General features: G+C 35.0%; 1 protein-coding gene across 2 annotated transcripts in view; it reads left to right on the plus strand.

Moving 5' to 3' along the window:
* nol11 (nucleolar protein 11) overlaps positions 1–18,085 on the plus strand; it is a 59,311-nt gene extending 41,226 nt beyond the window's left edge. Inside the window, exons 5-18 of one of the 2 annotated variants that reach the window (XM_048197906.1) lie at positions 8,538–8,595; positions 8,694–8,835; positions 8,919–9,122; positions 10,786–10,862; positions 10,983–11,103; positions 11,203–11,300; positions 13,285–13,338; positions 14,523–14,707; positions 14,817–14,942; positions 15,081–15,311; positions 15,417–15,495; positions 17,345–17,437; positions 17,521–17,628; positions 17,727–18,085. In XM_048197906.1, coding sequence (XP_048053863.1) covers positions 8,538–8,595; positions 8,694–8,835; positions 8,919–9,122; positions 10,786–10,862; positions 10,983–11,103; positions 11,203–11,300; positions 13,285–13,338; positions 14,523–14,707; positions 14,817–14,942; positions 15,081–15,311; positions 15,417–15,495; positions 17,345–17,437; positions 17,521–17,628; positions 17,727–17,840 — 1,690 coding nt within the window. In that variant the 3' untranslated portion in view covers positions 17,841–18,085. The remainder of the gene's footprint in view (positions 1–8,537; positions 8,596–8,693; positions 8,836–8,918; positions 9,123–10,785; positions 10,863–10,982; positions 11,104–11,202; positions 11,301–13,284; positions 13,339–14,522; positions 14,708–14,816; positions 14,943–15,080; positions 15,312–15,416; positions 15,496–17,344; positions 17,438–17,520; positions 17,629–17,726) is intronic. The other variant, XM_048197907.1, reaches the window with a different exon arrangement.
* Positions 18,086–18,351: the final 266 nt, after the last annotated feature.

The raw sequence follows: 18,351 nt of genomic DNA on the forward strand, positions 1-18,351 counted from the left end.
AAAATATATAATCATAAGCTGACCAATAAATAAATAAATAAAAACTAGGTGACTATATAATTCAGCAGCAAAAATTATGCTGGTCTAATTCTTAAAAAAAAAAAAAAAAAAAAACTTTGCACAGTAATTTTATAAAATCCAAATGTTAATAAAAGTTTAAAATTACTATTTGCATTACGTAATGAAAAAAAAAATATTTATATTAGATTTATATTTATATGTAAAAATTATATGTATTTATATTAATGTAATATTAAAAGACATTCATTTTAAATGTATTGTGCAGATTTTTAATGGGGCAACAAGCTATAGATACGACAGAACAAAATAGGCTATTAATAATCTTTCAGTGTGCAAAACCATGATAATATGAAACGCTTCACAACAACAGCACAAACCGTTTATGCACATCCCGGGTGCAGAATGATGTGCTTGAAGCAATATGGAATCGCAGTGCGCAGTTGCGCTGCGCATTGAAAAGTTCACGGCATAAAGAGAATCCCTGTGTATATCTAACTTACATCTAAGTTAACAGTTTATTAATCAAATGTTTCTTCTCACTTTTAAATTCCAGTTATCGTGTGTGTGACGCAAATTCATAGTCCTTGAGTTGTGCGATCTAACAGATACCCTGTAGCCAGTATGATGACATCATTCAGAAACGGCAATAAACTCCAGCAAGATAAAGTAATTTTATGCAAATCAACAGTCCTTTATCTACATATCAAATATTATAATGGGAATATATCATATTGGAGAGTTTTACAGTGCGTGCTGCTGACTGCCGTTACCGAACACGACGTGCTGTGAGAATGATTGACAGCTGCAGCGGAGGGAAGACGAGTTTCCGTGAACTTAAATTTAACGATGTACATATTCTTCTGTCCCTCACATGAAGCTATGAAATGGCTTCAGATGAGTTTGAATATAGTGCACGAAAACTTAATTGGTGCTAGTCTATTCTTTTGCTCTATGACTCCCACTTTTGCCAAATGAAGGAACGCAATTATCAGACGGCTATTTAAATATCGCGACAAGCCTAATTTCCGTTTCATTTTGAGACTGTGGCGGGACAAATTAGAATGTGGCATGGGAAACACTGTGGATTATCTGGTGTGTGTGTCATGAGTTCCCTCTGTTGCTCTGGCTGAAAGGATAACAGCATGGAGAGGCAGAGAGATCGCTCAAACCTCCTCAGATCGCAATAATCACACATTCAAAGAAAATTAATAGAAATGGACGTAAAAGATTCAATGGAGTTGTTTTGTGCATTCTTGTGATTGTAAATGAATGGAAGCAGGTGCAACTGAATAGCGGTGTTCTTTTTATGTGAAATGGTAAATGCCAGTTTGATTCAGCATATTGATGTGCACTCCTGACACAAATTAATAAATTACTGTTACTGTAACACAGGGCTGGACGATTAATCAAAGTAATCGAAACTGAAATTCAGAACCTCTAACCGACTTAATTTTCCCATGTCAATTATTTCATTTTTTAATCCTGTTAATAATTTCTAGAGATTGACAATATATTGATTTACCGATATTTTCTCCAATATTTGAGCATTTTACCATAATCGGATATCAGTTTTATAATATCTGTTCTGTTTTATTTAGATAGGGACACATACAAATAACATACATAAACTTTAACAGTCATCTGATGCATGTATCATAATGTTTTTAGCTTAAAGCTAATTTACAACACTTGTCCCTAGTAGGGCTTTTTTGAAAAAAAAAAAAAACAAACAAAAAAAACAATACAGTTTAACATTAACATCAACATTAATAAAAGACCGGGAAGGAATAAGGATAAAAATGTAATACATTTATAAAAATGGCATTTATCGATAAATATCGGATTTATCGATAAATGCCTCCATCTTGTGGGTGTTTTGAGGATTGAGCACAGGATCGCCATTACGGCGAATCTGAGGGGAGACGAGACAACGGCGTGCACATGTAAATTGTACTTACCTTCTATTAGTAAACTTTAACACAACAGCCATTAATGCACAAATTAGATGTTACATAAATGCCTGAAATGTAGCTAGTTTATGCAGCTTGTCTCTAAGAAATGGAGAAAAGCTCATGGAGTCACATTAGAGAATCCATCATGTCCTGTCCCAATAAAGATGTAACTTTGCATGAATTATATAATACAGCCATGAATGAGCACATGTTGGAAATAAAAGCGCTGAATTTAATTCTCTTTCTGTTAATGCTCATCATTAGTCTTGTGAAGTCGTCTGCATTTTGCTGTTCACTCAGCGGGTTGATGCTCAGGAAGTGCTCCTCCAGCACGGCCACTGCATGTAACTTTTAACAAGATTCACTTGTTAAAAACATCGTAATTATATAAACATTTACTATATGACCATTAATTTGCTAATAAACATCCAAGTAAACAACTAGATGGAAATTAACTATTATTTCTGCAAGCAATCGCAGTTTGAGTATAGTTCTGTGTAAATGCATAGATAAACAGTGCTTTGTCAGCAGATATTTCATAAGCTAGAATGACAAAAACATTATTAATAATTCTGATATAATATACCAGTTGAGAAATGCAATAAAATACAATGTGTTGTTAGTTATATTCCAATATTCCACAGAATATTCAGTTATTTAACATTATCCAGCAAATTATTCTTCACTCTTTAGCCTATTAAACGGCTTATAAATCTACTAAAACTGTAGTTTAAAATGAAGTATTACATTTCTGCAAAGTTGATATGACTCCTGGCTTTAATTTTCTCCATTTGAAAATATTTGACATTATACATTCATTTTGCTTATTGTTAACATTAGTGTTGCTGCTGATGCTTTTTATAAAATTATTTTTGTAATATGAAGATTAAAATTAACATGAAAGACTACTAATTTTCAACAAAAACGGTTTAGTAACAGTGCACTTTATTTTTTTGCACTTTCAGACCCCTCTATTTATTGGTGTATAAATAAGATTTGTTTTGTTTTCTATGTGAGGAGGGAGTGATTGTTATAAATAAAATGGTTTGTTCAGTTCAGTGGTGTTGTAATCATGTCAAAAACAGAAGTATAACAGTAAATATCGGTTCTGCATATCGGTTATCGGGCACATAAACACACATTATCAGTATCGGTTCTAAAAATAAAAATCAATATCGGTCAATCACAAATAATTTCCCCTTAAAAACATACTACCATGTATATGTGTAGTCATGTTACTCCACCCCGTCCAGTCAGCAGCATGGAAGCAACATGGAGGTGAACTCAAATGCCGCGTCAACACACACACTCAGACAGCGCGTGAGCTGCAAGCTCTAAAGTGAGATCACTTTCTAAAGTGTTTACTCTTTACTAAACTTTCTCTTTACTAAACTTTCAATTGAACTTGCCAGTTTTGACATTCAGGTGTTTTTAGACCATCGGTTGTGTACTATATTGAGCTACTGCGCTGATGCATTGTGGCACATGAACACTCGTACAGACAGTAGCTGCACATCATGTGAAGGTCACGCAACACAGAGAGTGCAGAAACTCGTTATCAGTGCTGTCCTGTAATTTATCACTCAAGTTGCTTAGAAACTAAAGTTATAGCATTTTTCTACTTTTGAAATATCTACTTACAACCCACAGCTTCACAATTAATAGAGAAGATGGTATGACTAATTAACATACGCAATCGCTCTCATGAATGAATTCAAATAAATGTACTGGTACTGTGCTAATTTATCTTTATCTGATTTACAACAAGCAGAAATCTGTAAGAAATGTTAATAGGAAACATAGATAAACTGCTGAAAGTGAGCTGTTATGTCAGAGCACTCTTTTATTAGGAAAAAATATCCCACCTTAATAGTCAAGCATATTTACTGTACAAACCTTGTCAGTGAACTATGAGGAGCAAAAAACAAACAAAATAATCGTTCGTTAATCGTAATTGAGGTAAAATGTTCAATTAATCGAGATTTTGGTTTTAGGTCATATTGTCCAGCCCTACTATAACATTTTTTAAAATTATTATTGTAAAACATTCGTCAGATATTGATGCTGGAATCTTAAGTCTTTAAGTAAAGACCAAACATTCGCTTCTGTCATGGTCGTTTTGCAATCTAGCTAGTTTTCAGTCGTGTGACGTTCTGTGGAGCAGTGTTAAGGGCGGGTTTTAGGGAAGTGCTGCGGGACTGCTGGCCCGACAGTGAAAATGCAATTTGATTTTGGCCTCTGTGCTTGAGGTCCTGGGCTATTGGCCCTGTTAGGCATGTTGTTAGCCCTTGCTCGCACTGGCACGACAGTGGAAAAGCGGGTATTGAGTCTGCCCTCTTTATTTTCTGTATGGTTTGGTTCAGCTACAAAATCAGACATCAGAAGATTGCAGGCGATGGCTGCTGAGAGGATTATTGGTGCTCACCTGCCCACCCCCAAGAACTGTATACATCCAGAATGAGGAAAAGGGCTCAGAAAAGCACTCTGGATCCCTCACATTAAAGGGTTAGCTCACCCAAAAATGAAAATTATGTCATTAATGACTCGCCCTCATGTCGTTCCAAACCCGTAAGACCTCTGTTCATCTTCGGAACACAGTTTAAGATGTTTTAGATTTAGTCCGAGAGCTTTCTGTCCCTCCATTGAAAAGGTATGTACAGTAGACTGTCCATGTCCAGAAAGGTAATAAAAACATCAAAGTAGTCCATGTGACATCAGTGGGTTAGAAGTTTTTGAAGCATCGAAAATACATTTTGCTCCAAAAATAACAAAAACTACGACTTTATTCAGCATTGTATTCTCTTCCGGAATTTTGAATTTTGAAGCTAAGGGATGTGTTTTCGTAAGAAAAATATCCATATTTAAAACATTATAAATTCAAATAACTAGCTTCCGGTGGACGACTGTTCGCATACTGCGCAAGTTGATTTGCGCCAAATGAGTAACCCGTGACTCGACGTATGACACATGATGATTAGCATAAGCTTAGACACCTCTTGCGCTTCAATCAAATAGGGCTGTGCAACCAACTCAAGCTTCTCTTCTTTTATATCGAAATCCTGACATTTCTCTTTAAAATTTCTTGTTTTAGACTTCTATTTTGTAACCGGAGTTTTGTTTTGCTTTCTCCTTTGCGCCTTCGCGTTTTTCATTGCGTGGGGTCAAAGGTTGCTCTTCCGCCCAAATCAATTTGCGCATTATGCATATGGTCATCTGCCAAAAGGTAGTTATTTGAATTTATACATTTTTAAATATCCGTATTTTTCTTACAAAAATGCATCCCTTCACTTCAGAAGGCCTTTATTAACCCTCTGGGGTCTGAGGATTTTCGGGGCCCTAGAGAAGTTTTGACATGCCCTGACATTTGTGCTTTTTTCAGTTGTTCATAAACATATTAATGGAAAAAGTGTCATTACACTGTATTCAGCACAAACTAGGCTACAATAATATGTGAGAAACATGTATGTACATGTTTGTATTTTTGAAGGAATAACGTTTATGCGTGGTTATTGAAAAAACAAAAAACTTAAGTCACTGAAATAAGGACAAAAAAATATTAGGTAACACTATAATAACGTTCAGTTATAAGTCACTTGTAAATTATTAGTTAATGATGAACTAATCATTTACAAAACATGATTATATGTTCATAAATGATTGATAAGTGATATGTTAATATTTTATGGATGTTTTATTAATTCAGTTATAGGTCATTTATAAATTCTTAGATAATGTTCGACAAATCATTTACAAAACATGAATATACATCATATATGATAAGTGATATACTAACATTTTATGAATGTTTTATTAATTTGGCTATAAGTCATTTATAATTTATTACTTAATGATCAGTGATTAGTTAATGATTATTAGTAAATGATCAGTATATGATTTATTGATGAAGTTGTAAGCTGGTCTGTGTTCAAAAGCACAAACATGCAGGTATGCTAAAGCACTATTTTTAAGAAGAGTAATTTATTTGTTTTGAAGTGGATAAACATTTATAAATGCCTTACAGTCAGGTGATTCCAGTGGATTATATTAAATCCTTTCACTCATCAGCACAGACTTGTGTTCTGTGTGGAATGTGTGGGGTCTAGTGATGAAGTGAACCTCTGATCTGGATTTACCTTCTACTGAAGCTCACATCAGGTGCACAGAGTTAAACACTCCATGTGTGTCAGAGAAGACAGCTGTCTATACCCTCACCAGTCAGCACTTACACTGCAGTACACACTACAAAGTGTTTAACACCTGTTATAGATGATGTGTAAATGCATGAATAAATCATTTACAAAGCTTTCTGCATCCCCTATTCTAAAGTGTAAACTATTCGGTAACACTTTATAATAATGTTCAGTTATAAGTCATTTATGAATTATTAGTTAATGATTAACAAATCATTTACAAAACATGAATATACATTTATAAATTATTGATAAGTGATCTACTAATATTTTATGAATGTTTTATAAATTCCGTTATAAGTCATTTATAAATTATTTGTTAATTATGAACAAATCATTTACAAAACATGGCTATACGTTCATAAATGATTAAGTGATATGTTAACATTTTATGAATGTTTTATTAGTTCAGTTGTGAGACACAAGTTATTAGTTAATGATGAACATCATTTACAAAACATTACAATATACGTTCATAAATGATTAATACCTGTTATGCTAACAATTTACAAATGTGTTGTAAGTTCTCAATTAAATAAATCAAACAGATCATTAGTAGATGGTTTATAAATTATTAAAGACATTATCACTTATAATAACTGAAGTATTTATGACAAAATTGTTTTAGTATCATTATCTCAAACAATTGTTAATCATGAACAAATGTTGAACAAACCATTAGTATATTATCATTAGTAAATGATCAGTATATGATTTATTGATATGATTCCTCTGATCAGCATTTCCATCCTTTTAAGCGTCGCGCTGAATCAAACACAGCAACTCAAATTCGGCATGTCGCAAACACTCTATGGTAGTCGCAAATCACATGTGACAGCCAATAAGGAGCGAGGTTTGACGTCACTGCCGCAAACCTGTGACGTATTGTTAGACGCGCCAATTTTAATTTGAAAGTTATGAAACGGCGGATTGATACGATTATTAATGTATAATGGTTATATTACGTTATAAGAATATTCACCTGACTGTAAGGCATTTATAAATGTTTATCCACTTCAAAACAAATAAATTACTCTTCTTAAAAATAGTGCTTTAGCATACCTGCATGTTTGTGCTTTTGAACACAGACCAGCTTACAACTTCATCAATAAATCATATACTGATCATTTACTAATGATAATTTACTAATACTCATTAACGAATCACTGATCATTAACTAATAAATTATAAATGATTTATAGCCAAATTAATAAAACATTCATAAAATGTTAGTATATCACTTAATCATATATGAATGTATATTCATGTTTTGTAAATGATTTGTTGAACATTATCTAATAATTTATAAATGACCTATAACTGAATTAATAAAACATTCATAATATATAAACATATCACTTATCAATCATTTATGAACATATAATCATGTTTTGTAAATGGTTAGTTCATCATTAACTAATAATTTACAAGTGACTTATAACTGAATATTATAAAGTGTTACCAAATATTATATATGTGTTCACAAGACTTCTGGGTATTGGAGGTTGTAAACTAGAGTTTTTGCTTCAGAATGATGCTGCCTGCTTGTTCATATAAAACAATAGAGTGATTTAAATTTTGTAAGACACTTTTTGTCAAGAAACACAGTATGCATGGAGGCTTGAATCATCATGAATAATGGGTGATTCTCACCTGAGAAGACAAAAGAATCACATAATAATGACCTGAAATGACTTGCATAATAATGAGCACTTTCGGTCAGGTAGGTTGTGAAAAAACCCTCTGTGATCATGTCTCAAGCTCATCATATGGTGTATATCAAACATACAGAAAAAACAGCAATACTGTGAAATATTATTACAATTTAAAATAATGGTATTCTATTATATTCTTTAAAATGTAATGTATTTCTGTGATGCAAAGTGTCTGAACAATTATGTGGCATTTCATATAGGCTTTTAGCTTAAAAGCATACAAATTTGGAGAAATATGGATGGATTCTCATATGTTTGTCAATTTTCTATACAGAGTAGTAATATTTATTCAATATTTATTGTCATCACTATGAACGCTGGATACTGTTTTCAATTCATACTTGCAGCCGGAGGGCGCTCTGTACACCTTTAGTCCACAAATTTATCTAAAGAAGAACAGTTCATGTGACTCTCCAGGAACTGAACTAACAGAGGCCAGAGATCACTAACTATGGCTATTCAAAACACTTTTCAAGACAATAAATACACGATTGAGACAATGTATGCATGTATTGACTGAATTTGCATCTGAATAGAAGCTAATACTAACAAATTACTGCATTAGCTCACTACTTGATGTCCAATGCTATTTTCTGTCAAGACTTGTATAAATTATGTCATTTTCTTTGTTTAATTTTTTTTTTTCCAATCTTTCACAGATGGAGTACTGTTCTTAAGGCAGACCACCAGCTTGTTGTTTTGTTCAGCACAGAACAGGTTCTCTTTGAAGTCTCTTTGATTCATTGTGGATATTTTTTCTATCAGTGCATAAGGAGAGCCTGTAAATAAACTTGATAAGGTTTTGTTTGTTTCAGAGAGGAGAGCACTGGCTGTATGCTCATAGATTTAACCCCAACATACTTGTGAAACACAGACTTGAGACTGAACCTTGTCTCTCTGCACCTATCAGCTTCTCTGCCAGATGCAGGGGTAGTAACATACACCTGTTGTACTTGTGTAAGTCTCTTTTCATTCATTGTCACCTTACAAGAAAGACAATTTTGTACTACTAGCAACCCAATTACTCTGCATTATTTTAGATTTGAATGGCAGCTTATATGAGAGTGTGTTGCCACTCAGAAGTTCAGCTACAGGAGCTGAAGGTGTCCAGGCTCTACCTCGCTCCCTGCTTCTCAATCTGCCTCTGGGAGAGGAAGAACTGATATCTGGTGCTGCTGTTATGCTTGATGAGGCACATGTAGCTGTAGTTGGATTCCCCCACCCCTCTGCTGGACATTGCAAAGGTGATGCTCCTTCCTTAATCCTGATATTTCATCTTATTCTCTAGGGGAGTGCAATATTATAGTTGATGATATATATCTTTATTATGCAAGCTGATATTATTGACCATGTAACTCACTTTGTAAAAAAAAAAAAAAAAAAAAAAATCAAACGATACCTTGAGAGTCTGCATCACTGTGTGATATGGCCTAGTATGAAAGACTCGAGCTGCGTTTCCACCTCAGGAACTTTCCCCAGGAACTAGGGACTTTGGGGTGGTACTCGGTGTTTCAAATAGGGATAGGTACATAGAAGCTGTATTGTTTTTGGACCGATACATAATTGGGTCAGTACCGGACTACCGATAAGCTTTAGGACAAACAATACTGTTATCGATACTTGTGGTGTTGTATCTCCCTATATATTGGTGTTAATGGCAAATTAGAAGCTGCTGCTTGACATTTATCAACGAAGGAGGCAAGACCAGTAATATAATGAAACATTTACAAACATAACACGCCATCTACCTCAACCAATGCACTGTATTTACTGTTTCTCTGTCCTCTCCCAGCTCCAATTCCCCTGCCTCAGGCGAAGGTAACATTCATTATAAAACAGGTCTTTAGTTAATACCATTGGGAATCAAATACTTGAGGTCAGGAATCGGATACTTGTTATAAAATTAAAATTTGGATTCCTCTTAATGATTCCTTTGTGCATTTCAATATGACTTTAAACCATTCAAGCGCCAGACGACTCACGTGCTGTTTTCTGTGCTGCACGCACATCCAACGTGCACTCATAGAAAAAAGTGAATTTAAAGCATTTACACACAAGACATCTTGTGCGCTGTTTATAACAATTATGCTATCAGTCTCATAGTGAAAAACATTTTATAAACGGTAGAAGTGAAATCTTGTTGTAGTTTTGAAATCTGGGTAGTCTTGTGTTTTAAAATCACATACAGGGGAAGTTTGGTCCCGTGAACGAGGCATGAAAAAATGAAAGTCACGCGGGTCTTAGATGGTTAGCTTTTCTTTGACTGTTTGTTTTTAAGACTGTCTTTTTGCCCTTGCGATCTTCTAAAATTACACTGTGACAAGCTGTATTTCTTGTCACAATCGTTTTACGTGTATTTGGCGCCACCTATTGTTGCTGGTTTATTATTTACATGTAAAAGTCTAGACCCTGAATATAAGACTATCCTGTTTTTTCAGATGTATTTCTAAGAAAAAAAAACATTGTCTTATATTCATAACAGTTATACAAGTAGTGCAGTTTCATTCCGCTTTTGGCGTGTAAACCTTATATTGAACATTTACTGAACTTTGTTATAATTTTATAGAGAAATTATATTGCGGTAATTATCGTTATTATTTTATTGCCTAGCCCTATCCTCCTCCTCATTGTTATTGTATTGTTTTTTTCCATTAATTGTTGCTTTCTGATCATGTTAATATCTTTTTAACAGGGACGAGCTTGTACAATATAAGACTTTTGCAAACACATCGTGTTACAAACAGAATATCTTCTACTTATCTTTATCCCAGAAATTATCAATCTTGCACACCCCTACTCTTCACATTCTTATCAATGACATTTAGTGCTGGATATTTTACTCCCTTCCCTCTTTTATCACTTGATATCTGATTGGTGCAATGATCACTGGAATGTTGTCATTCATAGATTACCTTTGCATCTGGAACACACATTTCCAAACTCTTCAGGCTAGTAAAGAAATGGCTGGAAGGATCTATAGTCAGGTGTGATTTTTATTATTGTATTTATTTGTTTGTTTGTTTGTTTTTGTTTATTTTTTACTTTTCACAAAGATAATACACAAGTTTAATACTGCACTAAAACACATTTTCTCCTGAATACAGTTGTGGTGTTATTCTGGGAAGCTATACGTCCCTCATGGGAAGATGCTCTCAGTAATTCCTTTTGAGTGCCAGAAGTCATCTCTTGCAGCTACAATGGGAAAACTGAAGCAGAGTCAGAGTGGTAAAGACTTTTCTGCTGAAATATGAAACATATGCCGTACTTTTCTAGAGTGACATATGAAAGGTGGCAAAACATGCCATGATGTTTTGTCTTCGTCAGAATCCAAGTCATGTAGCCTTTTGTCTTCCTGGACTGCCCAGCCTCTTGGTGACATCACCCAGACACCAGGAATCAAGAGCAGGATGTCAACAAGAAATGTAAGAGACAAGAGAATTCTTTCCTAGAATTCTGTTTTTGCAGTGGGGAGGTTCATGCAATCCCCACCCCAAACACTTACTTTGCCATAACTGAATGCAAAACATGAGGGTCAGCATGTAAAGAGGGGGTAATCACTGGCAGCTGAGTAATAGTGAGAGAGGTGCATGTATTCAATTATATGAAGACTGTCTCACATACATTATGGTATACATGTTGAGATAATCCATCATAGTCATACAGCCTGTTAGGAGCTATAAATACGATATGAAAATTAAACTTGTCAACAGAATTGTTTAGCTTGGGCAAACCATTCAAACAACCACTGCGCTACATGAGCAGCTTATCTAGATCATGGTTAGTAGGGTTGTCAAACATGCCAGAACTACAGGTACAAGTCGGTACTAAAAGAATTTCTGCAATGCCAAAAGCACAGAGTGCTGGGTATATTCGGTGCTTGCTGATAGACACTGCTTTCAAACGCTCTCGTTCGTGTTTGTTTGAGCACTCTGTGCATCAAAGGTTTCTATTTACAGCATTTTTACAAGCATTTTTACATCATTATTGATCTTGAAGACGTCCACGATCTACTGTTCAAGTGAATCATAAAGATTGTGATCTTTTATGTCCTCGTAATAATATTAAAATACAGAAATTACTGCCTACTAGATCACCTGTGCTTAATGGCAAAATTATATCCTGTGTCATGTGTCTTTCATGTGTGGTGACGCATTTGAAAAACAATTCAACAGCAGTAGGACTGTGCACAACAGGATCGGTGCCAAGTGGGGTGCATTCACAGGTCATGCCCCCCAAACAAGTTACTGTGCCCCCACCCAATGGTGTGCTTTCTCCCCTCCTGAAAAGCGTAAACTTAACGTTCAAATCAGTCAAATCATGTTACGTTATAAAGCATGTCTACTGCGGGACATGCTTTATTTTAAAAAAGAGTCATTAAAGCCCATTAAACTGCAAAAGAAAAGAACTTTGTGTGTGCGCTGCGAGATGGAGAAACATTTGGGAAAGAAATTGCGTGTCATTTTATTAGTTCCATGCATTCAGTCTTAAAGCCTAATGCAAATACCTGCTGCTGTCTGTATCATTAAAGGGTTAGTTCATCCAAAAATGAAATTTGTCATTAATTACTCACCCTCATGTCGTTCCACACCCTTAAGACCTTCGTTCATCTTCTGAACACAAAATATTATATTTTTGTTGAAATCCGAGCGGTATATGACTCGTCCATATACATCAATATAATCACCACTTTCAAGGTCCAGAAAGGTACTAAAGACATCGTTAATAGTCAACATAACTGCAGTGGTTCAACCTTAATTTTATGAAGCAACGAGAATACTTTTTTGTGCAAAAACAAGACAAAAATGTCTTTTATTATTGATTGCATGTTTTGAAGCTACAGTTAATTCTTAACATACAACTGTTTTGATTTGATCTAAACTTTAGAAGCCTAAAATAAACTTCTAGGATTTAAAATAAATATTATGAATAATGTAAACAATACAATTTTAGATTCTGCTCTGTTTCTGTTAACCAAATAATCAAGTATATGATTGCCCATTATGCTGGGAGAACATGGGTCATCGGGTTTTAACTAAAATTTAAGTTGAATTTAAGAACTTTATTTTACAGAAGTGTACTACAGTGTATTTTTGTATATGTGCACTACAGTATATTGTATGGGACTGGCTCAGTTTTTAAATGGAAAATTAAAAAAAATCACTTTGTTGAACGTTGCAGTCCCCTGTGCTAAACAAACTATTAACACCGAAAATTTAACCTATTGTAGTTCTTAAAATTTGAAATACCATATAATTACATTGTAACTTGTGAATATACTGAACTATGTTGTCTTTTTGTGTGTGGCACTATTAGTAGTATGCAGAAAACATTCAACTGCAGTGCATAATCAATTTATGATCCATCAAGCACTCTGTCACTTATTATATTCTTTACTTTTTCTTGCAGACATCTATTGTAAAGTCTGCACTAACAGTGGATCAACTTATAGAACACATTAAGGTATAAAGCTTCCTCTGTCATTACTAAAATGTCAGAATTCTTTTTTTTTTTTTTTACATTCAAGATAAGTTAAGTCTTGTAATCACACAAATTCCTACATGGCTAATTCGATAATTCAAATACATGTGCACAGTTGTGTAGTTATTTGTGTAAGCTTATTTGCAATTATATTTTTACTAAGATGTGTACACAGTTGTACTCAAGTTTGCATACCCTTTGCAAGGTGTTTATCAAAGAAAATTTTTTTTTTGTTTTTTTTTTTTTGTTTTAGTATGTTAGAAGCAATTCACACAACAGACATGAACTATTTATATTACATTTCTGAACAAAATAACTGAATTTACACATTAGCTGGTTCAACGTCTTGGTTCTTATGGTGGTGTGTAGCTTTCTCTGATTAAAGGATTAGTCCACTTTTAAATAAAATTTTCCTGATAATTTACTCACCCCCATGTCAACCAAGATGTTCATGTCTTTCTTTCTGCAGTCGAAAAGAAATTAAGGTTTTTGATGAAAACATTCCAGGAACGATCGGTCATTTAAAAAAAAAAAATCAACTGTATATGCTTTATATAAACAGATTTTAAGAATTTAAAGAATGTGGAAAGCGGTAGCACGTACAAGGTGATCATCTGTTTATATAAAGCATATACAGTTGTATTTTATTTTTTAAATGACCGATCGTTTCACTAGATAAGACCCTTATTCCTCGTCTGGTATCGTTTAAAGCCATTTGAAGCTGCACTGAAACTGTAATTTTGACCTTCAACCATCTGGAGGCCATTGAAGTCCACTATAAGGAGAATAATCCTGGAATGTTTTCATCAAAAACCTTTTTCTTTTCGACTAACGAAAGAAAGACATGAACATCTTGGGTGACATGGGGGTGAGAAAATTATCAGGAGAATTGTGGACTAATCCTTTAATGAGTATTTTTTTGATAGTTGTGCATGACACCTTGTTTACACTAGACATGATAAAAGCAAATAAAACCCATTATAATCATTGATGCTACAAATTCCTGACAGTAAACTGATGCTCCATTCTGTTTTTGACATACTTCATGCACTCGCGCTGCTACTGACACGGAATAATAAATTGATTTTCAAAGGTCGCTTTTTCAACAGCCTTTGCAAATGAATTGTTCAATAATTTGTAAAGATGCAATATGTGGTTTTTGCTAGACTGGTGCAGGAGAGGATGTACAAGCAGAGGTGGGTGAGTTTATTCGTCTGACTCCGCAGACTGACCTCCAGCTGGCAACAGGTAGAATGGCATTAGAGCTAGTGTCAAGATCCCAGACAGATGCCAACTTCTACCCTCAGTGTGCATTTCTGCAGCTGTTGGAGACTCGGTACCTCTGCTACAGGTTTGACCACACATGATCGGCTCTGTGGACACATTTTGTCTTCTAGGTACTAGTGTTTTTTGTGTATCTATCCTCATTGTGTTCTTGTTTTGTTTTTTTCGAAATGCAGTGTGTGCCCTGAACTGCTGTCACTGGCCATGGTAAAGAAAGACTTCCATCTCTGTCAGATTGCTTTCCAAATTTTTCCTGACATTCCTGAAGCTGTCACCTGTGCTTGTCTTAAAGCTATTCTCAGGTGAGTCCTGTGCTTACCTGCTTAACGACATTCACACCTTTACACCCAATAACACTAAGCTTCAGCGCATTTGTACAAATGTCTTTTTAAAAAATACTGATGTAAAACTGATTTTATAAAAATCTTGTCTGACTACAGTACTCCAGACTCAGAGATTGAGACTGTGAATCTTGACACAGAGAGTGTCATCTTCATGAAAGTGCTGACTCAGACTCAAAGTGGATTGGAGGAGGAGGGTGGGCAGCAGAACGGCTTTTGCCCCCCAGCACTAGAGAGTGATGTGTCTGACACCCCCTGCAGCAAGCTACAAAGAGATCCCTTAGCCCTGGATATGAGCTGTCCTGTGGGGTTACACAAGGGTGCTCTTCTGTATCCTTCATCAAAACCAGTGTATTAAAAAAAAACAATGTATGACTCTTGTTCTTTTCCATTTTTGTTTGTTGTTCTGGATGTTTTCTTTAACCTATAGGATAGAAATGAGGTTCTGCAGACAGCGTACAGTGACAAGACCCTGCTACCACATCTAAAAGATCTCACGGTTCCGGAGGTCATTGTGAGTATCTAGCCTATGTTGGTATAGAGTTTCCCATTATTTGGTATCCTAATTTGTGGAACAGAGGTAGATGCCTTTTCCCCCCTCTCCCCAATGAACATTGGCCAGTTTTTGACCAGGTTTTGTAGGGTCAAAAGAAGTTTTTGTAAAGTGAAGAGTTTGGACCTGTCCCAAATGGCACCCTAAGCCCTTGCAGCAGAGTCCACACTTTCATGACACACAATGCTGCTTGTTGGGTAGATATCTGCTACGGAGCATGCATCAAGGGAGCAAATAGAGGCCTCAAATGGGGTGCTTGTGCACGCAGCACAAGTGTGCAAGACCGCACAAAGCTCTAAAAGAAAATGGTGTCATTGTCCAGCTTAAGCAAGTTCAGTATTGATTCATCCCATTGTAAAAATCATTAGTTATTAATTTAGTTTTAAGTAATTTAATTTAGTTTATCTATACAACAGCTCTGGAGAAAACAGTGATGTCATCGTCCAGCTCAGTTCAATTCACGTTCAATTCACATTCAATGGTGTCAATGCAGGCAGATCAAAAACATTTGCTGAATATCAAATGTCCACAACTAAGCAAGCCAGAGGCAACAGTGGCAAGGAAACCAAACTCCATCAGGTGACAAAAATGGATGAAAAAACCCTTGGGAGAAGGGCTCAGTCTGGCAGCCAGTTCTCCTCTGGCCAATAACAAACACTGCCTGAATCATAATCATGCACTGTTATGTGTCTTAAGTCAGATTGGGATCGGAACAGTCAAAATATTTAATCCAGTTCCATCTGGCTGAAGATCGGATTCATCACGCCGGTATGGAAACGGTTTTGTTGAGGATCTGTGCCACTGGCTGTCATGTCGATGAGGCCTTCACAGGGGATAGTTGACAATCTAGATGACATTTTTCTTAATTTATTTTTTTTATATTTATAAATATTCTAGGTATTATCAACTGGCCAGAATTTTGAGATCACAATAGACGTGTGGGACTATAATGTGTTAAGAGCTCATTTAAGTACTGGGGAACTAAACCATTCAGTGCTTTTTAAGCAAGTAGTAAGAATTTAAAATCTATACGATGTTTAATAGGGAGTCAATGCAGTATTGACAGAACTGGGCTAATATGGTCATACTTCCTGGTTCTAGTAAGAACTCTAGCTGCTGCTTTTTGGACCAGCTGGAGTTTTAAGTGCCTTTGTCATTGAAGAGCATATGTCATAGTTTAGATATATTTTAAGATGGAAGAATGCGGATTTACAGATGCTAGAAATGTGGCTTTCAAATGAAAGATTGGTATCAGAGCACATCCAGGTTCCTAACTTATGATGAAGACTTAACAGAGCAGCAATCAAATGTTAGACATTATTCTAGGTTATTATGTGCAGTGGTGTTTGGTCCAATAATTAGAATCAGTTTTTTCAGGGTTTAGTAGTAGGAAATTACCAGTCATCCAGTTTTTTTTTTTATTATTATTTATTTATTTATTTATTTATTTTTTATATCGGCTGTGCTTTGTTAATTTTGTGAATTGGTAAGTAAGAAATATAGAGCTGAGTATCATCAGCGTAACATTGAAAACTAACACCATGCTTCCTAATGATATCTCCCAAGGGTAGCATGTACAAAGTGAAAGGCAATGGTCCTAGCCATGCCAGTTTGTAGCAGTAAATGAAGAGATTCAGACAGGGCCTTTATCTGTGGAAAAAAGTGTCTCTCTGGACATTGGGCAGGATGTGGAATGTTTTCTTATAAAGCATATTGCTTATTTGTTGATTTAATTATCAGTGGTTTGTTACAGGCTTAATGGGAAGATTCAAATTTTTAATGACCTTTGCTTTCTCAATTTACTTTTTAGGTCTTTTTACAGTATCTACTTTTCATTTATCTCAAATATTCTCACGATGCCCACAAACAAATCCCAGCTCTACGGACCCCAAGTTTTTCTCAGGTCTGTAATCAAACCGTTTTGTACAATTATATTTAGTTTGCATCTTTCTAATGTTTTTGTTTGTTTGTTTTTGTTTTATAAAGATCATAGACTGGATTTGCATATTACTGGATGCTCATTTCACAGTCTTGGCTGTGGCACCAGAAGCCAAAAGACTGGTGTCGGATCTTCACAAGTTTGTGAGATCACAGGTATGGTATATAGATCCTTTATTGCTGATTGGAAATAACAGTTCTTGAATTTTATGAAGCTGAAATAACAATGTAAAGTGTCTTGCAACCCTTTTCAGGTAAAACTGTATGCTGAACTGGGCAAAATTGAGGGAAGTCTTCAAGTGCTAAAAAAGTCCAAACAATCTGAAGATTTTGGCATGTATTCCATAGAAGTAATTGAGCTCTTTTAGATTACATGCACAGATCATTTTTAATAAAATGCTGGCAATGACCTACATTCTCTGCCACTTGGCAGTTTTCTTGGTTTGTTTTTAGGAAAGAAAAATTGATTGAAAGCCAAGTTTTTGTATTAATCATCTAAAATAATTATGAAATAAAGACTGAAGGCTTTCCAGATTGTTCTGAAATTTCATGCAAAATGTTTTCAATAAATATGCAAAATGTTTTCAATAACTAAATAAATATAGTACAGACATGTTTAACACTCTTTATTCATGTTCTATAAATCGCTTTTACCACCAGAAATGGCCCCTACTGAACTTGTATAATTTTTGAAATCTACACTATATTGCCAAATGTTTTGGGACATCTGCCTTTAAATGCACATGAACTTTTAATGACTGTAATGAATCTTTAGCAATATTACAAGTATTTAATCAATTCATGTGTGAAATATATGAATATAATAAATCATAAAGCCTTATGATTAGTTATGATACATATATCGACCCAAGAGGGAAT

This window comes from Megalobrama amblycephala, linkage group LG7 (genome assembly GCF_018812025.1).
Source record: "Megalobrama amblycephala isolate DHTTF-2021 linkage group LG7, ASM1881202v1, whole genome shotgun sequence".
In the NCBI taxonomy this organism is placed as follows: Eukaryota; Metazoa; Chordata; class Actinopteri; order Cypriniformes; family Xenocyprididae; genus Megalobrama; species Megalobrama amblycephala.